Below are 23,662 nucleotides of genomic sequence, written 5' to 3'. Positions count from 1 at the left end.
AGGAAAACAAAAAGTAGGCCCACTATATTCCAGTCATCTGTAACAATGTTTTACTTTATTAATTTGTAATGTAAACTTACACTTCTCCATGTACCAGTCCATAGACAGCGTGTATGTTCCATCCGAAGCCTCCGAGCAAAACGATGACCAGGACGACTATGACCAGCGAAGGAAGTCCCCAGCCCAACAGAAAATAGAGCAGATACCGCCGCTCTGTGTGCTCATCATTCATCACCAGGACTTGCCAGAAGTTTACCGCCTGAGGAAAAAAAACAACAATTTAAAGACCCACTCCGTTTCTCTTGAATACATAGCAGGGAGTTTATGGCCTAACAGCTGTAGCAACGTCACTGTTACAGGTGTTTTCTAACAGAATTTTTTCGTCTGCTCCTGATTCACAATGATTTTGGGGAAAAAAAATGCAATCTTAATCTTAATTTTTTTAATATATGCCCTCCATAATGAGAAAAACACTATGAAAACAAGTTAAAAACACACAAAAAACTATTATGGTCGGAGTACGTCTTTAAGGAAAACAATTTCTGTATATTTTTTATTTTAAAATCATTTCCTTTGATACAGTATTTTGTGGCAAATGGATCAACTCTGACTACTGCAAAATAAAACTGCCAAAGATTAGAAATGGCTTGGACTTTTGAAGATTTCAATCATGCCAGCTGTTAAAACATAAACCCACATCCACTATTACATCACACCCAAAATAGTTGTATTTGCTTTGTAGTCTAGCAGGTTTTCATCCATTCTTAATCATTTCAAAGCCAAACTTTATTTTTTAAGAAGCTTTTCTGAGCACCTGTTGATTTTAGCAGAGATACAAAGTTTTGTCCTTGTGAAAAAAACAAATATCTTAGGATGCCAATAACATTAGAATGGGTCAGCCATTCCTTCAAAAGTTATTAAAACACTGATTTGTTTTTCTTATAAGTTAATTATAAGGCCACCAAGTAATCCGAGTTGAGTGTAAGTGTGTGTCTGCAAACACGCGTGCAGGACATTTGCAGAGGCCAAACTGTGATGCAACACATGACAGTAGAGCAAAGAATGCTGACCTCGCCTGAAAATAAATCTGTCCCAGCCATCACCATAACGATAATGCATAACCACTGACACAACAGACTTTGATGCACAAGCACTTGATGAATGCAAGCAAACACAAACACATAGTAAAAATGCAGCAAGCAACACTGAGGGGTTTCACTTGCGTAACAGTTTGCACTGCACTAAGACAACAGACTAATGTCAGATTCAAGAGCTGCGGGCATTTTTGTGCTGAGCTGTTTTCTCTGCAGAGACTGTATCATTCACTTCTCAAAAAAAGCTTCATGTTGCCAAGACGATGATTTATTTGGTTGTGCATTTACATTATTGTTTAGCAGTCGGGGGTTTTCAATCACAAATATGACCAACCAAGATTGAAGTAACATTAATAATCAAGATATCAGTCAAAATATTTAAGTCTAATTTTAACTCCATCACAGCTCATATTCTTCCATAAATCAATTCCTAATATCAAAGTGGAACATTTTTTTTTAAACATATTTTAAAAGTAGAAAAATGAGTTAAAAGTTTTTAAACTGCTTTCAAAAGATACCAGGGTCAACCTTTACAGGCCCACTTTTGTGTGAACCAAAGTTTTTCTATTTTGAAGGAAGTCTCTACCCAAAACAGCTTTTTAATTTTTCAAATAATGTGCTTGCAAGGGTCGTTTATATTCAGTTTTGCGTAATTGGAATTTTTTTCTGTCTCTTTTATTTGAGAAGAACAAGTGAGAAAATGTGAAATCCAAACGTAACCCTATCTGCACTCAATGTGCTGGCCTCGGTCATTAAAAATATAGTGTGTACTTTCATACTCTACACTTACAATGAGCTAAGTTGCCTCATGGAGCTTCTGCGGTGGTGAAATGGCCTTTCAGGAGTTGAGACTGAATCACTGGCATTATGCCAGGGTATACTCTACCAACTGATGATTTGAGACGCACATCCTCACACACATACTCACTGCTGTTATTGATTCAAGTCCTTTTTTTTTGGTTGAGATGGATTCCTGGCGCCATCTCATTTGAGGCGTCTTATCTTAAAGTAGCTACCTGATAGAAGTGAAAAGCGGGCAGTAAGATATATATCCCTTGGGTCGATTAAGTTACGATAGTGTGGGAGACAAGGTTTTAGTGCCACACTTTAGTAAAAACTAAAGCGATGGCAAAACTTTTTTTTGTCATCTAGAAAAGCCCCTGACAACCAGAAGTACTGTCAGGCCAGTGTTGAAAAAGTAACACAAAAAGATGAATGTGCTGCAGTCTAAATACACTCACCAGATCTCTCAGACCTGTTTACATTCTCTGCAGAAGTTTTAATCAGCTCTGCTACCATGTCAACCACAGCCATGTGGGTCTAAAACCAGTTTGTACGTCACAGCTCATTTCCTCTTTGTTCTAGGTCTTGTTATTGACATTTTAACACTTCTTAAGCCAAATGAAAGCATTTGGCATGAAACCTTAATCCCTTGAGAAATCTCAGGTTGCATAGTCAGAAAAGAAATCTGAAATAAGAAAACACTGCACACGCTCAGCACGTACGGCGCAGCCCGAATCCAGTAGAAACCTGTTGTGGTCAGAGCTTTCGGTCCACTCAGAAGCTAATCTAAGAATTTTCTATGATATTATACCAGGAATTATAAAACTTACAATGTTGACACATCTTTTTGGCAGATATTTCTGTCAAAAGCACATCATTAATAGGTTGTTGTGAGTAAATTGGTAAATTTGCAAACCATTGCTTTAAAAAGAAGTCTTCAGTTTTTTTGGGCAAAATGTTATATTACAGTGATAGAAAAATAAAAAATGCAAGACCATAGAAGAACACAGCTTAAATTTGCTTGTTTGGTCTTCATTTTTTTTTTTAGAAGTCATGTTTTTTTGCCATTCGACAGAGATTATTCTCATTCATGATACAAAAATATGATAGGAAATGTCCTACAAATTAAGAATAATTAGAAGAATTATTTAACTGCCTGTCAAGAAGTCAACACTCAAATTAAATGATTTATTATGCCATTAAATGAACTATTTTCAGGAACAAATAGCAAACACAAACAAATGACCTTTAATGAAATGGCTGTGATGTGAAGTTGTGATGCACTGGTTCACCTGTATGAGCATCCAAAAGAACTGAGCGAGATGGAAATAATGGGTAAAGAGAGCCAGAGTAGCACAGCTGTCCTCTGAAAATATTCGTCCACGAAATGTTGACACCAGGAAACAAATCTGAAAAGGAAAAATACACAAATGATTTACAACAGATACAGTTTTAAAAAAAAATCAAAAAAGGAAGATTTGTTTTGGAGTTTTTCTTGAAAAAAGCTATTCCCTTTTTTGATGTTTACTTTTTAATCTATTTTCATGTTTCCTACAGCCTTCCTGAGAAAATTTTGGTTTTCATAAATAAGATCAAGCAAATGGAAGGTGATGTACAGATAAACACAGAAAATTAAAGGAGAATTGCAATTGTAATTGGATGTTTACCTCATCCAATTACAATCAGTTTATTTGGTTAATATTTGCCCTTTACCTTTGTTAGATCACATTCATAACTCATTATTTAAAACGTGATAAAGAAAATCAATTAAAATCAAGATATGAGTGGAAACAAATTTTCAAGTGAAGCAATGGTTTTCAAAACTACTAACTTTTATTTATTTGAACACAGAAACTGAACCCATTCAGGTGCACAACACAAGCTGAACACAGAGTAAACCTATTGTCAAGACAACACATCAGCCCCATGGCCTTCTAGCCACTAGCCTTTACAACACATGGTCCTGGCTGCTGACAGCCTGGTCATGGCTGATGGCTTTGTTTTGGAACTGGCTGATGCTCAATCTAAATGGTATGGCTTATACTTATATAGCGCCTTTCTTCCTACAAGGACAAAGCGCTTTACAGTCACGGACCCATTCACCCAGTCACACACACATTCACTCACTGGTGGTGGCTCCGCTGCCAAACACAGGCGCCCGCCTACCACCAGAGGCAAGGTGGGGTTCAGTGTCTTGCCCAAGGACACTTTGACTCATGGGCCTGCAAGGCGGGAATTGAACCTGCAATCTTACGATCAGGGGTCGACCACCCTACTGCTGCACCACGGCCGCCCCAATCTAATCATCTTCTTCAGAGTCACTGTCAGACTCTGAATTTTCAGAAATGTGATCCTCTCATTCTGAAACCTCCTCTTCTGAATCGTCTCCCTCTACATCATCCTCAAAAACGTCTCTCTCTTCTAAAATCAATTCCAGGGCCCTCTGCGCAGAAAGTCTTTTGGCCATTTTGATCAGTTGTGATAAGAAACCACACTGGCAAAGCTATATTTATAGTGTCCCGCCTCCAATTTGTAGCCGATAAAGATTGAGATATTAAAGATTCCCGCAAGAAAGTCAAATGGTCAAATGTGCGGGAGAACGAGAGCAAACAGAGTTGATGCTTGAATTATTTTAACAATGTTGCAACCTTGTGCGGGAACCGCAGGTGCAGAAACAGAACTCACATTTACAGTGAATCTTTCTCTCTCTGCCACTCTCTCTCTCTCTTTCTCACTGGTCACACACACACACACACACACACACACACACACACACACACCCACACACACGCACCCACACACACACACACCCACACACACACAGCAGGCCCAGACAGGTGGAGGACAGAGTGTAAGTACATAAAAACATCAATTTCCACACTTCTATTAGCCCTGGGTCCAGTGGACCCGAACATCATATATGTAATAGAAATGTGTTGGGGGGGTATACGGTGTGTGGTCATTAAAAATGTATTCTGATATATGTTCTTCACAGAAAATGAGCCAAGGCCAGTGAGTCTGAGTTTGAAAAATTAATTAATTGTATCATTTTTCTTTTGATAAAAAATGAAAACGGGTCCCACAGACCCGAACACCACATAAGGGTTAAAAAAAACAATAATCTGTTATGGTCTGTGGTACAGTAAAGGATCGTAAACACCAAAGTGGCTGCAAGTTGCATGATCATCTGTTAGTCAAATCAGGATATTTTTAGCACCTCTGCAGAGATCGTGAGTTAACCCAGAAGAAACTTTAGGAGGCAAATTGAGAATTCTCCTTTAATTTTCTGTGTTTATCTGTACATCACCTTCCATTTGCTTGATCTTATTTATGAAAACCAAAATTTTCTCAGGAAGGCTGTAGGAAACATGAAAATAGATTAAAAAGTAAAACAGGAATCATTTTTAAATGAGTTATTCTTATATAGAATTGATAAGAGGGAGTGTATTTTTTTGTCTTTTTAAATCTGCCTAAGTATATACACAAAACCTAAAAAAAACTATATTCCTTTATTTTATTTCCTTCTCTGTAGAGTCCTGTTGAGGCAGACGCCTGGGATTCTCCCTTACAGTGTGAATTAAAGGGTTGGGATTCCATTTTCAGTACATGTTCCATGTCCTGCCTGGAAGATATGAGTGGGAGGGGTGGGAACTTATGCCTGGACTACCTGGAGTTGTGCCTGAATTGAAAAAAGCCCCAGTTAGCCTGCAGGATCAAAGATTACGCAATAAAGCTTTGCAGTTTTTATCATAGCCTGCTTTACAAAAATACAGCGTGTGTTATTTCTCCTACTTGAAAAGAAAAAAAGGGGAAACCGTTTTAAACTAAAGTTCACAATAAAAACAAAAAAGTAGTCTAAATGCAGATGCAACTCTAACTGTTGCATCTGTTCAACTATTTTAGAATTGTATAGACTGATATTATTTTCATTTTACATATTTAATAACCATATTTAAAACCTTTTGCTATGTAATTTATGCATAAGTTTGGAGAATATATCCACGGAAAAGTGATATTAAAGTCACAGACACTGAACCCGTTGACCCTATAGTGACACAACTCCACATCAGACAAGGAGTCTGGCAGAGCAAAAGAGGGGACAAAGGACTAAAAACTCCATTCTAAAAAGGAGTATTTGCATAGACCTGAACTGATATGCATGCCAGTGTTTCTGTCCTAAATTATACTCTCGGCTAGAACCTGTTGCCTCAGGTTAGGGAGAATAAAAATTGTGAAAATTTAATATTGAAACAGAGTTAACCTCCCTTAATTCACTCTTGTCTGGCTGGTTTCTGATAATTCAAAGGGCCTCATGATAAGGACCTTTGAAATGCACATACAGAAGCACAATTTGGAGGAAATTTGACCTAAATACTGAACTGTTCTCATCAAACAGTCCTCTTCTGTAATAGCTTACCAGGATTGGTGTCACTTTTTTTTTTTTTTGGTTATCCAGTTTTATGCTTTTCATAAATATGACAGGCCCAAACAATGATTTTATGCTGAGTATATTGTTGTGCATTTATATAGATATAAAGATTAGATTATACCCATGCAAAAAAAGAGAGAATCTAAATTTGCATGACAGGGTGCGACAAAAAGTAGTAGTAGTAAGTTAGTTACCTCTAAACAAAAACCGACAAACACTATTGCATAGGTCAAATAAAAAGCTGTGTAAATACTAAACAAATCCGTCTTTATATCCAATGTGAGGTTGGAAAAGAACTTTTTGTGACAGATCTTTTTTTTTGGGAAACTGTAAATAATTGGTTGTTCCGAGTTTGGAGATTACAGGTGAGGATGTACTGTATGCTGTATGTCCCTGTCCTGTCTTTCTTCTGTGTGAAGCAGAAGGAGTCGACTCGTCTAGACCTTTAGGCAACAACCTGTTTCAAAGCAGTCACACAAAAGTGCTGCAGACTCCCAATCTATGGGTGAAGTCTGTTGCGTGTATACTTGCATGGTCACTTGTAAAACAGGAAACACTGCAGCTAACTTTTGCACCACCCAACAGACAGTATGTACCATTGTTATTCCTAAAGGTACATTGCTGCCCTGGGAATGACTTTTCCTCCACTTATGTTTTTGACCTGCTTCCTCTATAACCTGAAAGTCTTAAAGAAGTCTTGCAGTGGTAAATCATGAACACACTAACAGGTAATTCCATCATCAGAATAAAAATGGTGCAAGATATAAGAGAATAAGAACCTTGCAGGGGAAATAGAGTTTGGTACAGCTTTTCAGTTGTGTCTGCTGGTTGCAGCTCTTTCCCCCACAGTCAGATATGCTGCTGATCAATAGGCCAGTGTGTTGTACAATGTGGCTAAAAATAGCATGCAGCCTGTGCATTACATCACTGAGAGACTGGGGGTCTTAGCCTGCCTGCCTGTGAGACTGTCCACCTAAACTTGACCGCACTTATCTTCCACATCCTGCCTCCTTCTGCTTCCATCATATCATATATTTCTTCCACCCTTCACATCCATCCTAAGCTCCACTTTGTCTCATTGCTGCCCCTCCACCCCATCCCCCTTCTTCTCCTTTTTCCTTCACCTCCCCCTTCTTTCTAACAGCTACCGGTCTGATCTAGCTGGCTCCGGCATCAGCCTGCACCCAGGGCGTTTCCTCTTTTGCTTTTGTTGAGAGATAAGGACATGAAAGATAAATTTAGTCTTTCCAAATATTTTCAGTTTCTTTATCAATATGCAAGTTCCAGATGACAATACTTTAGTTCCCTCACCAATTTGGTGTTTGCCCCACCTTCCCAATCAGCAACTAAGGCAAACATGCTGTAAAAAAATCCCTAAAAACAGGGTTAAGAATCTAAAATAACAAATATCACTGGACCTTTCTGGTGAACACCATCTTGTTCAATTCAGAGTAAGCATTGTCACCAGTCTCCCCATGCTGCAACCTATCAGTTTTCTGCATGTAAAGCACACTGGAGATTCAAATGCAACTTGAAGATGGCTGGTACCTAAGATACTGGGCCAGTAATTCCTATATCGAAAATTCTATAACCTGAATAAAATCATCTATAATCATTGCAGTGGGTACTCGCATTATCAGAGTAAAACCCAGAGAAAGGGCAATAGCTCCGACTTTGTCAGTATCTCACATCAATGAGGATGTATTCCCACTGTTATATCATTAGAGCATTGTTAGAACATTCTTTTAATTTTGTTAATGTCTGTAGATGAAATGCATCTTTTGTGGAAAGCTTTAGGAACTGCTTCAATGCTTTGAATCAAAACTTTGATTCCTTCATTGTTTGGACATTCTAAAAAATTCTGCTGCAGATTTACTAGCATGCTTTGAATATCCGTCCTGTTGGGTGACCCAGTTTAAACCAAGTTAAGCTGTTGCACAGAAGCCACTACATGTGATTTTTAAACTTGTTATTTAGTGGAATTACAACTGCTATGTTCCAAGGCTCTGTGGCTAAACATATCCTGATTTTCATTTCTCTTTTCTTATGCCTGAAAAGTGATATGTGGTGTTTTAGCTAAAATGGAGTATTGTTTTGTGGCGAGGCTCCGTGACCTGTGATTAAGTCAAATGTAGTTTTAAAAACTACCGTTTTGCAGGGAAAATTGGAATCTGAATTATTTGGAAATAGTATTTTACATTTCATTATTGATTTGTATCAATGATGGGTTTTTAGAATATTTAATGCCGTTGAGTACCACAATTAAGCAAGTTAAAAAAACTTCAGCCATAGACAGGATCAGTTCAACTTAGTTTTGGGGCATAGGACACCAAAAGATCTGCTGGCAAGGCATTTCAGGTTGATCAAAATTGAAAAAATTAAAAACATAGAAGCTAAGATGATTGGTAATACTCTTTTTCATATGTGAGCTTTACCCAATTGAATAGAACCCTTTGCATTTAGCATCCATGTTAGGAATGCTAACATGGCAGTCCAGTTACATAACGACCGGCAGCCACAGTAAAGTTCAGAGGTGTTTTGGGTTGCATCCTTGGAAGAGCCATACATGCTGTGAGAGGTGTTGGCATATAAACACACACCGCCCTCTGGTCTGTTTCACATTCAAACAACCACAAAACTCCAGCTGAACTTGCTTACGTGAACACACACACATTGATAATGTTATAATGTGTGTATGTGCTTGTGTTGCATTGTGGGTTGATGTGGAGATTTACCGTTGATGCACTTCCAGAATAAGTGATGGGCTATGATAAGAGAAGCTTGGCTGTGAACTTGTGTGACGGAACAATGATGGACCATTGGTAGAAAAGAGAAGGTTTCAATGCTGTCAGCAAGTTTACAGTGTTTTGGTGTCATTATTTTACTTCTAAGGGCTTGTTAGGAGAACAACAACCTTGGTTTGTTTTGCTTTTGGCACAATGTGTTTATCTCTGGCACTCATGCACAGTCAGTACCTATATTCCCTATTTTTGCCCATTGCTGTGTCCCCTCCCACTGTTTGTACTGTTCTCCTCTATACACCGATGGCGATACCACTTCCTCCACATAGGAAATCTAAGCAGTACCACCCACACGAGACACCATCTTCTCCTATACAAAGCATGTCGGTGCTGGAAATAGACAATTACTTCTAATTGCAACAGTGCTACTTTAAAGATGTGTCTTTAATCTCTTAAACACCAGTTCACAATCAGAGAGAGAGAGATCTTTACAAACTGTTGCAAATATGCAATATGCTATAAAATTAGCTGACCATATCTAACTTAAAAAAGTGCAATGAATAGATATCAGCTGCAGTAAATCAGATAAAATAGACACATATCTTTGTATGGAACCTACAGTATATGTTTTATCTTAAGCAAAAGAGTCAAAAGGCAGATGGTCTATTTTATCAGCACCTTGAGACAATATCTATAAGAACTGTAGAATACATGCATACCATGTGAGGGTAATTCAGAAACTGGATATACAAGATTGATGTGCTATATGATCTTTGCATTGCACTGCAAAGCTCAATCAGATGCATGGAACAGCATAGATAGAAGTCCAACAAAGAACTTGGATTGAGAAAATGCTGCTTTAATAAACTATTTCTGTACATATATGCTGTAATTTTTTGAAAATGCTTTGAAGAATGCCATTAATGCAAAGGGGATTGCAGAAAAATCTAAAGGCAACCCATTCATATCTACACACCATGGTTGGATAAAAAAGAGGTCCTGCTTCTATCAATGACTGACCAGAGAGTCAATAAGGTCTGCTTAATGTCTGTCCATGTATTATAGATTAAAAACTGAGCAGAAATGTCAAACACTCCTTAAAGTCAATGGCTCTTTAGACAAGCTTTGACTAAAAACAGAAGGTAATGAGTAAACTTCACGACAAAGTCAAAAATTTTCTGTAAACTCGCCTTCCAATTTGCAACAGGTGGCAAATATTGATCTCCAATAGTTGACAACCATGAATGGCAGAGTGGATTTAGTATACAACCCAATGTCGACTTCGGCTTTAATCTTAGGCAGGCTCAGTCAAAGAAAATAATTAAGAGGAGTCAGTTTGACTTTTTGATTTCTGTTTGTTCTCAAAAAGGTTCAGTCATAAAAAAGTAGCTCTCAGAGGAATTGTTGATCAAGCACTTGATTCACAGCTGCAGTTGAACTTGACTAACCATGGAGCTACAGTGACCCCTACAGAGTATTCTGAGTAATATAAACTTCGAAAAATTTTGAAGAATTTATTAGTTTTTCTCTGTTGGTTCAGCAAGTTTCTTGAAACTGAAATGACATTCTCAAAACTACATGAACAAATCTCCAAACTAACTTAAACAGAATGTCATTTCTCAGTGCTTTCATCCAATTTCAATTGTCTTAATGTATATGTCTCAAGTGTGTAGGACAACTTTGCAAGTGGTTTTGTACAAGTAGCATAGAGTTAGCACAATGAACCCATGTTTTGCACATTTTACAATTACTTAGATCTTGATCTAAACTGATTAGCCAATTCTCAGTCTAATGGCCATTCTCTTCAAAACATGTCAGCAAGATTTTAGTATGGGGGTCGTCTTATGCATAATAATACACAATATACACAATATGTTCAGTTTTCAAAATTAGTCAAGATAATTCTATGAACAACATACATGACTTTCTTGGAACAATCTAAAATACAAGACAGTTTTTGATGTTAATGAAAACTTTACTAATGAATAAAGAGTTTTCCACAACTCATATGTCCAATCAGCCACTAAGTTCTGTTACCTCACAGGTGCTGTCAATGATTGTGAATGCTGGCAAATATGTAAAAATAGGCCATGGCCAGTACCATTTGTAGTATGAACATGGTGGTACCTCACCAACAAAATGAGCAAGGGCAACTTCCTGTAGGAAGAAGGGGAAGAGAAGGAGCTGGAGGAAGAAGAGGAGCAGGAGGAGTGAGGGTGTGTTGTGGTGGACTAAGAGTTTCCTGCTCCAAGTGATGGATGTTGCATGTGAAAACATTACAGGGATCAGTGGAGGGGATGGTAAAAACATTCATATCCTTTCTCCCCTCAGTGAATTGTAAGAAAAATATCCGCTGTGATGTGGATGAAAATCTCTGGCCAAACAGAAAGTAGCGTGTGGATGGCCAGGAGTGTGAAGACGATGGCCACGAGGGAGGACACAAACAGTGACCAGTGACGTTTACCCTAAAATGTTATTTACAGCACTGTCGGCTGATTGGATTTTTCTTTTGGTTGTGTTTTTACGTTAGACGTGTACATAGAAATCTATGCAGTGTATCTGTGCGTGATGTCCATATTTGGAAGCTGCTCTTACTGTGAAATCCTTTTGTTTTTTTACTTTTAAACATAAATGTATTCTGTTAGCTCGATCTCTTTAACAGTGACAAAACATCTAAGCATTCCAACCTGCAATGCTCACACACTGCCAAAGGGAAATGCTTTTTGAGGGCACTGACTGTTCATGTAAGAAATAAACTTGGTTTTGACCCATGGACAAACAGTTTTAGGAGCGATATGAGCATCTGCAGGTGATCAGTGGTGTTGTGCTGAAGCATTCAAGTTATTTTGAGAAAAGACCTGAGTGGGTGAGAATGAGCCAAAGTAACTGTTTACTTGAGAAAAGAATTTGCTTCTGAAAAGTTTTGGGAAGGAAATTTGCTTTTTCTAGTAGGCTGAACTGATGTGCAGAAGTGTAGTTGTATTTGACCAAATGATCTTTTAGTTTTGAAAATGTAATTTCAGTTTCATGAAACAAGCCAAACCAATGGAAAAAAGACTGTAAACTAAAGAAACAAATGCATGTGACATCAGTAAGTTTAAAACATTTCCCATGTGCAGTATGCTTGTGTTTGAGTGCATTTATTTGCATATCCTAGAATTTATACTTGTAAGTACGTCACGTCCTAATTAAAACTTAAAACTACCCTGTGAAAAAAATTCAACACCTGCTTTTACCTGTTTCATTAGGGTTTCTGTTTTTAAAAATTTCTCAATCATACTGACATTATCCTGACTCAAGTTGGTCCAAATGAATAAGTGAGTTGGTTCAAATGTTGGAAAAACTGGGAAATATTCAATCTGACCTACCTAAAGGAGAAAACAGCTGCAATAGCAACACCACAGACCTCAACAGTTTCAGAGAAAACCCTTTCCTGACCCTCAAGAGTTCAGTCACCTCCACGCAAGCCTGTCTGCCAAAACAAACTGAAATCCAAAATTAGATCAGGAGACCAAGGTCTTTGAGAGGATCCCACATTCATTCACAGCATCGGCAGCTCCCTTTGACCAAGTACCAGTAAAAAAAAAAAAAAAAAAGTGGTACGACACCAAAATCAGGTGAAAGGTAGTTGGTAGCAAAAGCCGAACATTCATGACTGCCGGCCCCTTAAAAAAATTGTCAAAGGAATTAAGGGATGGCAATTTAAATGCTCAACCACTTGAGGGATCCCAGGTGAAGTATGCAAACTTGAACATGGGAACACTGTTTTTTAGTTCACTGCCAAACTGCAGTTGGATAATGAGAACGTTGGGTTCTTGAATTCTCTTAAAAATGAGAAAAAAAGCTAACATATTTTAAGTGTTAACAGCTGAAAGTACAACACACATCTGTAACAAAAGGAAAAATCAAAAAAGGGTGAGAATCTGATGAAGAACCACACAGCGTTCATTAACGTTTACTCTGTACTTGCTGATAACAGCTCTAGTTAAAAGATGTGAAATGGGGAAGTTTGCTCTAATCTAATATGATTATATATTGATAGTATCTGTGAGGAAAAGTCAATTATGTGGAGAGATCCATTTCCTTCATGACCTGCACACAGAAGCCACCACTACTGGACACTATCTTCATGTTTTCATTATCAAATCAACTGCCAAAGATCATTTCAATAATATCATGATCTAGATACAATAAACAGTTATTGTACACATGTATGTGCAATTGAATAGCTCCACCCCAATAATATCATGATCTAGATACAATAAACAGTTATTGTACACATGTATGTGCAATTGAACAGCTCCACCCCCTAGCATGTTAAACATCTGTTACACTTAAATCCAAAGACCACATTTGAAGATACAGATGATGGGCCAACTGATCTAAAAACAAGCTAAAAACACAAATTCAACATTAAAAATTGGTCATTTTAATGTTTAGTGTCTTGCTTTGCCCAACGGTAGTTGGGATAGGCTCCAGCAACCTTGTGACCACAAAAAAGATTACGCGACTTTGGGAAATGGATGGATAATTGATGTTTATGTTGACTTAGGCCGCAGCAGAGATGAAAAAATGGCAAATGGACTTTGATTTATGTAAAACAAAAAAAAACAAAAATACAATGTGTAAGAGTAAAAGATAAAGGTTAGATGAGAAGGAAACCCCTACTAAAAGAAGTAGAAGACTGCCCAAGACAGTAAGATAAGCCTGACTGTTCAGCTAAAAAAAAAAAAAAGTTAAATTACTCAAGTGAGACAACACGGACTTCACCAAAGGTGAATCAGCTTACAGGAGAGGAGCCATGGCAACACTTGGTGTGAACTAAGAAATCAGCCAGTTGAGTGAAACGCAATTGTCCCAAAAGACTCTCTTCACCTCTCATCTGTCTGGTTTATACACAAGCAGTGACACAGGCCTTGACTGCTGATACTTTATACTCTTGGTACCGGCTAGCTACACACCAACCACCAGCTCACATTGGCAAACAACAAAAGCTTGACGGTGCATTCAATTCTTCTCAAGGACATTTAGTTCTTTTGTCTGGTGAGATAATTCGAAAAACCCTTTGATGTAATGACTTGCACACAAAGCAACACAAATGTTAAAAAAATATTTTCAACATTGTATGAGGCACACAAAGAGTTCTTCAGATTATTTTTCTTCGTCTGCTTTGTCACAATGTTTTTAACATTTTCTAGGCAGAAGCGTAAACTATGATAAGATACGCACGTCCTGTGACATCAGCAAGAAAAACACATTCACCCTCAGTCTGCCTCTGTTTATGGGTTTAATGTTTTATTGGTCATGATGGGAACAGATAAACATCCCCAGGAAAAGCAGTCATTTAGTTTTATTTGGAAAGACTTGTCTTGACCTTGTGTGGATCAGAAGCACAGGCACCAAAACAGTTAACGCAGATGCTGACGACAGTCAAGAACCTTTTAGGAATGACAAAAACAGAGTGCCTCAGTGCCTGTCCAGAGACAGGAAGTGAATGCTATGAGCGTTACATAAGAAAGACAGAAGTTAATATGGTGTTTATGCCAGATTGATGACAGAGGAAGAGGTTGATAAATGCTGGATTCACTCCCAGAACAAACAGGAAACCCTTTATAACCAGAACTGGGAGTCACTAAAACAACCCTCCCATATGCTGGGAGAAAGCAATGACATTTGTTGGGGTGAATCCTCTCTGACTGAGTGAACTGAAGGACATCAAGAGCACAATGATGAACATTTTGATCGTGGTTTGTTTGCAATAAAAAAATCTGGATTTTACACACTGTGGTAAAATTGGCTGCAGCGGATGTTCCTTTTTGACAAAGTGCTTATTATTGATCTTATACAAGTCACCTATTAAAAAAAAGGTTATGTCTATTTTAACCTTTTTCCAAGTTTCTAACTTACCGAAACCACACTGTTTCATCTGCTTTCAATCTTAAGGTTTTTACAAAAAATAAAGAAAAAAAATCTGTTCAATTTACCCCGTACAGTTGTTGCTGAGCAGATATAATTGCATTGATTCATTTTGCATCACTCAGAGTACTCTTTGATTATTACTCTGTATTTTCAAAAGGGACTCAAGCGAAGGTTTTAGGAGGATAGTCCATTTCCAAATGGACTAATTCCAACATTAACCTTAAAAATGCGCACTCTACTGTCTCTAAATAAATAACTGTTTGCAAACACAAATGTAGAATCCTCTCTATCTTAAATGTCCAACAGAACACAGAAAAAAACTGTTAAAACCAACATTGTAAGAAACAAATTATTTTGACTGGCCATGCAAAGTTGTTTTAGTCTACCGGTAACTCGGATTTAGATTCAGACAATTCCCGGCAAACAGAGACTCTGGACGTCCTTGAAAGGAGTGCTTTTTAATCCCAGTGGTGAGAGAAGAAGCAAATATGTGGGTGTTTGTCTGGAGGTCTGAAAAGGAAGGTGGTCAGACTGATATTTCTAGAAGCATTAATAAACACAGACAGTGACACACATGCTGAGCCAAGGTCCTTATGATATGTAAATGCTGCAACATGTTTTTCTTTTTGAAGTTGAATAAAGACACGATTTTATTCCTGGAAAGTTCTTTTTGAATGTATTTTCATCCATCCATCCATCCATCCATCCATCCATCCATCCATCCATCCATCCATCCATCCATCCATCCATCCATCCGTCCAAGTTCCAATTCCAATTAAACAAAGATAACTTTTAATAAAATACGTATTCTTTAAATTCCATCTTGTTGGGTTTTAGGCTTACTTGGCATTTGACAAACCTTGACTGGAAGGCCAAAGAAACACAGACATAGCTAAAACAGCACACTCTCATAGACAGCAGGACTGAAGCCTTGCAGTACAGTTAAGTACCAAAATGGTGAGAGAACAGCCTGGAATTTTCCATCCAAAAACGACTCAGGTTTAGGGGCTCTGCCTGGGCCATAAACAGGTCAAGTGCGAGGTGGCTATAGCCCCCAAGGCCTGCTTTAGAAAGCGTTCGTGTTTGTCAGCCAAAGAGAGGGGGGATCAGTGGAAAATTACCAGTACCCTTACTGCCTCACGCACACAGACACACGCATGATCATAACCCAGAGAGAAGCTCACCTGTAGCTACATATCTATCTCGCTCAATGGTTATGTGACAGCTTGCGTTTTTAATGGGCGTGGGGCGGGAGGGGGCATGGTTGTGTTGTCAGGACGCAGCGGCCCGCAAACTACGCAACCAATGACATCTGATTATATGTGTTCACATCCATGAACATTTCCAAGAAAATACATGTGGCATCTGTAACGGGCATGGGGATGGGTCTGCAGCATGTGTCCATGTGTTTTAAGTATTTTAAATAAATTATCTTTTGAAGTTTAGTTAATTGTTGATTGGTTAGTATGGACTGCCTTTTTATATTACACTTTTAAATGACCTGTATGTACACCTTTGACTATAAACAGAATAAGAAGAGTCCAATACATTAAAATACCAATTTTAATTAATGCATTATTGCAGTTAAAAACATCTTAGCTGTCGTTTACCTGAGTTCCAAGGCAGCTCACCATCATGTGCGTGAGCAGTTTGGCTGCAAACATGGGAAAGCGGGAACACAGAACATGGGACATAATGGCCAAGGCAAACCCTGTAGAAAGACAAATGGACAACAACAACTTAAGCAATTCCCACTCCGGTCATCTTTTGATTTATTTTCAAAGCGTTCCCAGTGGTCTTTTAATTATGATTATGCCGTTTTCAGTCAAAATAAAAAACTTGTGTTGTTTTCTAGGACAGAGTTTCTGCAGAGCGGCAGCAGTTAATACGAAATTTGACTCCGAGTTGCCTTCCCTCATTTCCCATCATCCCTTTGTTTACACGCTCTCCCGCTAGCTTACACAACTCCAACCTAACATTAGTGATGCAACAAAAATGGCAAGCAATTTCAGAGCTATCCAACCGTATGGTATTAAGCCAGATACCGGCTCAAATAAAGTAAATAAAGACAAACACTGATCTATTTATCTGCAAATGGATGTATTAGAATGGAGCAGAGCGGGTAGTTTTTGACTATAGCACTTACATCACTGCTACCGTTTTTTTCCAACTGCATTTTTTCGTCTGCTCCTGGTTGACAACGATTAAAAAAGAGACACTCAGTATTGTAATTCTAAGCCTAATTTTTAAAATATAATTTTTTGAGAAAACTGCCACAAGAACATGTTAGAAACACCAAAGGCAATTTTCATTAGTGTGGGTCTTTAAATGTTTCTAATTAGGTCTGACTATCTGTGGTTGAATATGGCTGGAGCACATTATGATAAAATAAATTTGGTAAATCTATACAATTAAAACGCAGACAACTGAAATAATGAAAAAAAAAATCTCAAAATAGTCTTTTTTTATACCTGAAATGCAGATAAATCCGGAGGCATAGAAGGCCTCATTGTAAGATGCCAGCATGGCAAACTCAGCATGGGCTGCAAAGATGGACAAATGGGAGCATGCACACTCCACATAATTTCCACTTTCTTTCACAACCCTGCAGTACTGACCATCTGCTGACCAGCTAGATGAGAGGAGAGAAATAGAGAAGATAAAATTGGCAGGTTTCATGACAGAAAAACAAAACAAAACAAAAAATAAATAAATAGTTCAAAACTGGAAAAGACAGGAAGTCAATACACGATGGGTGATTTAGTGTCAGCCATAAACAATATAAGTATATTACCTCAACAAAAGGAGTAAAAATTTAGACAGAAAAGGAAACTTTTATGTATACAGTTATCCTCAATAAAGAAATCCCTCTTCAATGGGGACATTGATGCATAAAAAAGAGGAAGCTGTGATCTGTTGAAATGTTGGTACTAAATAGCTAATACCAGAAAAAATAAAAAATAAAAAAAACTTTAAACCACAAAATGTATACACACACATACAGGCTCTCCGGATATTCAACAGGCCCTAAGTTGAAAACTGCTGTTTCTCAATGTCACTTCTGCTGTGAGTTTCTCTTCCTGGAACCTTTCATCCAAGAAACAGTTCTGGCCAAACAAAACCTGCCAAATCCTAACTTCAAACAGCGTGTTCCAGCCAAAACCCATTTCACGCCCCAGGAATGTCCTCAGCAAACTGCCTCCAGGTAGAGTGCAGAAGGCTATGTGTCCAGATAGAAAAACAGATTTGAAATCTTTCATGACCACAGAAATACTTTACTGGGAGACTGAACTTGGACTTTTGACCTTAAATTTGCAAACTGATCCCAGTCACCCCGGATGACAAACAGAGGGTCCATGGGTTACAGATACAGGATGGGAATATTTGAATGGTGTCAAAGGGAACTTGGTTATGGAAAAAATAAAATAAGTTACTATTGTCTAATTAGACTCAAACAATGCTAGACTATTCAATATTAGAGTGTTTATTCAACTAGGTGAGTTTTGCTAGTACTTTACCTTCCTGTAGTCTGGTTCCACAGTAGGCACATAGAGCTCCCTGCTTTAACTTGACCGCTAGAGTAGATTCGATATACGACTTCATTGCCATCTTCTAGAGGCCGTGAGCCTCTGTCCTGAATGCTGGCTGAGAATACCTCCAAAAAGAGACAAAAGGTTTAAGAGCAGATAGACTTAAAAAGGAATAGTTGGCATATGTCAAGGCAACACTGCCATCTGCTGTGTAAGCCAGAACATTGTCATAAAAGTATGTAGTTGATTTTTGTGATTGCTCTGGCTGATGGTCCCTACCTTCCCACCAACAGCTGTGATGGTGTTGTTGGTGAGGAACCAATGTTCAGTTCTGAACTCTGTCAGCTGAATCCTGCTGAGGTTCCCACAGCCTGCAGCCGGCACTGCTGGCACTGGTAGCAGTCTGTCAGGCAGCTGAAAGAAGTCTGCATTATGGCCCCTGAACCTGTGCCCGTTAATTTGCGTGGGATACCATTGGAAGGCGGAAATGGTCATAAACGGGCATGTATCCAGCACCGTACCCCTTCTGAGGAAATCACAAAGAAGAATGTTAAGAGCAACACCAACTACAATGTGACATGCATGAAAGGATTGGGCTTCTCTGTTAAATTCAGGAACATGGTTTTAAATATTTCTGAAATCCTTAAAATCATACTTACATCTCACAAGGGATATGTTTGACAAAGGAGAATGCAAATCGCTCAGCTATTTCCGCAAGGTAGCTGAGACCTCGAGTGTCCATGCGGCTAGGATTAGCCAGAGGACACAGCAGGTCATAGGTCAAATTCTGGCTCTTCTCATGTAAAGGAGCTCGCTCTGCCTCAGCAAGCACCTGGCACAAGACACAGGAAAGACATCAGCGTTACTTATCTGTTCTCTCATTTATTGTGTTCATTTACAGTAAATTTAATTTTTTTCCATTAGTGCATATTCTCTATGTTTTAATGTTGAGTTTTAGCTTAATTTTTTCTCTTTTAAACATGAACAATGCCTCTAAGTATATTTCTGCTATGTAAATGACTTAACTTTCATACATACTTTCCCCTATGTCTCTGCTTGTATGCAGGACAATGGATAAACTGACAGCATTGCTTTTTTTACATGGCAACCAAGATTTTTGCAAACAACAATGAGGCTTTGAAATGGATTAAAGTAATGTGACCTGTGTGTGGCAAGAACAAAAAAACAAAGAATTTACAACTAAAATTAATGCATGCATAGTTGAAATCTAGTCTCATATTGTAGTTTAGGGGAAAGGCTTTTTCCCTCTGATTCCTTTCAGACGATATATAGGGAGAACATCTTCATACTAATTCAGACTATGTTTGCTATTTAGTAACACCACAGCCATGTTATATTTCTATGCAGCCATGTCAGAGCAAGCAGTGGACCAAGTAAAACTGCAGATGTGAGCCACAAGTGAAACAAGTATGGTTGATCTTTAAAATTCCCCATCTTACCTTTCCTAGAGCCTCAAACACTGCAGTCATCTGCTCTCCAGTAAGACGAGACATTATTTTATTCTGCAGTCCTTGCAGAACTGGATTGAGTATGGTCGGGTCAAGTGGCTGATGCAATTGATCCAGTAAGACCCACATCGCTTCACTTGCAGCATTTGCCACCAGAGTAACGTTAGCCAGCCCAAACTGAGGGTGCACACTGGCTCCCCCTGTGGGATTGTAGAGCTCCACCTGGAAGCGCTTTGGTGTGGGTGAGGTTGAGGCTTGGTCAGGTGTCAGAATAAGTACTAGAGATGTCAGGTGCTGCCCAACATCAAAGGTTATTTCACCCTCCTGTTTAGGGAAGTCCATTCCCGCTTTAGCCGGCCAGATCACATACGGGCCGACCATCTCTTCTTTAATAAGCTCCTGAAGGAACAAGAAATCAGTTTGAGAGTATGATGCCCCAGACTCCGAACAGGCACAGAATTCATTTGGTCTACACCCTTCATATGTTCCATGTTTGGACCGCAGCACACTCTCACTAAGGCTGACTAAACCTGTAATATTTTATTTCAAAAGGTTTTCACCACACGAGGACTGATCTTTTAGTTCACAGCAGACCTAGTATCTGGCAACATGCTTTAGAAGATGAAAGCAAATGGCTTGACCATGGGTCTCTGTGAAGTTCCTGATTTTTATTGAGTCCACTACACACTCTTACTTTAAAATTCAATATCAAAGAGGGTCAGAGAGGTCTCATACTGTACATCCTTCATCTTAGCTCTGCCAAGAATAAAACCTACCTACTTAAAAAGAAATGGAGCACTGAAACAACATTGAACAAGAGTGGAAAGTTGAAAACAATCTAATTTTGTGTTTGTCTAATCTTAAAGAAAAACAGACTACGTACGGTAAAAGTGCCTCATTTTAAGGTCTTACAGTTTTGTTATCGGGCCCCTGATTTTACCATCCTTGAGGTTAACAAATTACAAATAACAGGAAACTAGTCTTATTACCCATCTGTAGCAGATATATCTGGTTTTGTATTGTAATGTGTAAAAGCAGGAAATAAAGGAAAGATGCACAGCTAAAAAAAAGGGATAAAAAACAATCAAATAAAATAAGTAGTATCCAAAAACCTATTTTTTTAGTTAAACATTGTGTCTGTTGTGTTGCATGCCTGAAAACCTGCAGGCTTATGTTATCCCTTACCACTGTGCGGTACTGCAGAAACAAAGTTGAAGCTGTGCTTGCTCTTCTGTACACCTGTAGAGTGAGTCTTGTAGACGTCAGGGTGGCGACTGGCAGCCTGTGGCCCACGTTAAAGTAAACAACACCTCGTGGATTGTCGCTGTCGGCTAAGGTTACGTTGGCGAAACGAGTGCTCTCATTTATGGCGGCTCCAGCTCCCACTTGGTAAATCTCCACCAAGAACCATACCTGGTACTCTGGTTCCTGCAGAGGTTCATTTGAGTGATTAGCAACCTCATGCACCATTTATTCCACACATTTTTATATTTTGGGCTGTAATAACAGGTCTGTTTCCACTGGAGTTTTTGCCTTATATTTACCTCATCATTCAGGACCTCCAGAGAGAGGACACAGCGTATTTCTCCTCTCCTGCAGACCGCTGTTCCTGAGGTCTGAACAAGCTGTGAGGTCAGATTGACTCCATTGCTAAGGAGAGTTAAAGCTTCTTTGCTGAAGGTGGCTCTCCAGGAGACTTGCAAGTCCTCAAAAGCTCTGAGCAAAAGAAGAAACGAGATAAGAAACAATAATATCCAACCACATCGGCATCTAATAGAGGATATATTTCGAGCTACTGAACATAATTTTTATCCTAAAGAGAAAAAATGGTTGAAAACAATGCTTTTGTTACCTGTTTTCCTGTCTTTGCAGGTATAGCACTGCTGTTCTATTCTCTGAATCTTCATCCAGGACCTGACCCATCAGAGAGTTCAGACTAAAGCCCACAATACCGTTATGAAAGTCACTCCCTGGTGTGGATAAAGTTTAATGAGAACAAAAAAACTGGTTAAAACAAAGCAGTCCGTATAAGTTTAATCATAAAGTTTGCTTTAGATGTTATCATTTGCAGAAACATTAGGCATTTATACTTTTCCACCAGATTATATATTCAATATAGTTGTGATCTTTTTAGAGTAATCTCATGTTTCCCACTGGAGACCTATGGAGAAGGGTGCAATGGTCGTCATAACAAGTCCTTCAGAATCTTGATAGCAACCAGTTCTCTGGTTAACTGAAATAAGTCATGTATTTAGTCATTTTCTGGAACTTTTCCCATTCTTATTGGATTCATTTTGTTTGATAAAATGGAAATTATCATTATTACTTTTTGTTTATGGTTAGAAAATGTATATATTTGACATTGAAATTAAGGTGTGTGGGGGGATTGTGTGCCCTGTGACAGACTGGCGACCTGTCCAGGGCGTACCCCACCTTTGCCAGACAGTAGCCAGAACAGGCTCTGGCAACTCTGTGACTCCAGAAGGGATGTAGGGGTGAAGGAAATTAAGCAACATATTTTAGTTTTGTAACAACACAAAACATAATGGAAGAAGAAGAAACGAGGGAACTCTAAGGTTTTCAGATGTCTGCATTAGTAGTAGTAAATGACAGAGCAATTTGAGATGTCCAAAGACAATACCGAAATTAATAAAAAGTACTTAAAAAGGGAAGCCACATATGTTGGATGGCAAAATAGTCTGAATTTGAAAGTAGTGCCATTCATTCATTCGTTCGTTCGTTCGTTCGTTCATTCATTCATTCATCTTCTAAACCCGTTTCATTCCTTTCAGGGTCACGGGGCTGCCGATTGCATATCCTGTCCACTCGTGGGCGAAGGCAGGGGAAAGTGAACTTTTGACAGTCCCTTTAAGAAAGACTATCTGCTCAACAACAGAGCTACTCAGAGACAATACTGGTACACGCTGCATCATTCAGCCAGTGTGTTTGAGAGCAGGACTGATAAACAAAGCCATAAATGAGATCAGATTGGGGACACCGTTTACAAAACAGCTCAGCAATGACCTACAAATCCTGTCATAAGCGGGACAAGGCCAGAGTTTCTTTATAACAAATCTGAGTGTCAATGAATTACAGAGCCTCAGTTTCTGTGGAGACAGATGCATCGCATGTTGTCAGGCAGAGTCTGTGGGGGTTCTAAAGAACAAATAAGACACCCTCTTAAAACTCGTGTCTGAATTTACCTGATTTCTTTTTATAAAAATTAACAAATAAAGCACCACTTTTCAAACAAGTGAATAGTTTTAGTTTAGAGCAATTTGATGAACTTCAACCACAATTTTGGCAAACTGACCAAAAAGTTTGAGTCTGAATACTGTGAAGAAACATACTATGAATAACAAAAGTGCTAGTTTTAAAGAATGCTTTTTTTTACCTAAAATAGTGATCTTGACAAAAGCTCCAAAGCCTTGATAAAAACTGTCTGTGATCTGAGCTCCTCCCTCTGGATCACTTAGGTAGATGAAGAATACTTCAAGTCCCTCTGGCTCTGAATCATCCACGATGCTGAGAACGATTTCTTTCTCTTCTTCACCTGGCTGCAAAGAAACTACCGTGGATTCCAAGCGGAAGTCCTGTTTCTCCTTCGCCAGAGTTTCAGCAAGTTGTATACTGAATGGAGGAGCTGTTGTACTTCCATCTGCGTAAAATGAACAAAAGTCTGTCCCAAAGTTGAAAT

General features: G+C 38.6%; 1 protein-coding gene across 2 annotated transcripts in view; it reads right to left on the bottom strand.

Moving 5' to 3' along the window:
* The window catches only part of adgrv1 (adhesion G protein-coupled receptor V1), a 95,465-nt gene that overhangs the window by 17,925 nt on the left and 53,878 nt on the right, over positions 1-23,662 (bottom strand). For both annotated transcript variants that reach the window (XM_011479300.4, XM_078952851.1), the window contains 12 exons: positions 23,360-23,623; positions 21,818-21,935; positions 21,510-21,681; positions 21,151-21,393; positions 19,957-20,364; positions 19,156-19,328; positions 18,776-19,022; positions 18,485-18,621; positions 17,438-17,598; positions 16,577-16,677; positions 3,170-3,286; positions 81-259 (listed from right to left, as the gene is read on the bottom strand). In XM_011479300.4, coding sequence (XP_011477602.1) covers positions 81-259; positions 3,170-3,286; positions 16,577-16,677; positions 17,438-17,598; positions 18,485-18,621; positions 18,776-19,022; positions 19,156-19,328; positions 19,957-20,364; positions 21,151-21,393; positions 21,510-21,681; positions 21,818-21,935; positions 23,360-23,623 — 2,320 coding nt within the window. The remainder of the gene's footprint in view (positions 1-80; positions 260-3,169; positions 3,287-16,576; positions 16,678-17,437; positions 17,599-18,484; positions 18,622-18,775; positions 19,023-19,155; positions 19,329-19,956; positions 20,365-21,150; positions 21,394-21,509; positions 21,682-21,817; positions 21,936-23,359; positions 23,624-23,662) is intronic.

The sequence above is a fragment of the Oryzias latipes genome, chromosome 9, assembly GCF_053564925.1.
Source record: "Oryzias latipes strain Hd-rR chromosome 9, Olatipes_Hd-rR_3.1".
NCBI classification, from domain to species: Eukaryota; Metazoa; Chordata; class Actinopteri; order Beloniformes; family Adrianichthyidae; genus Oryzias; species Oryzias latipes.
This window is presented reverse-complemented; position numbering and strand designations above follow the sequence as displayed.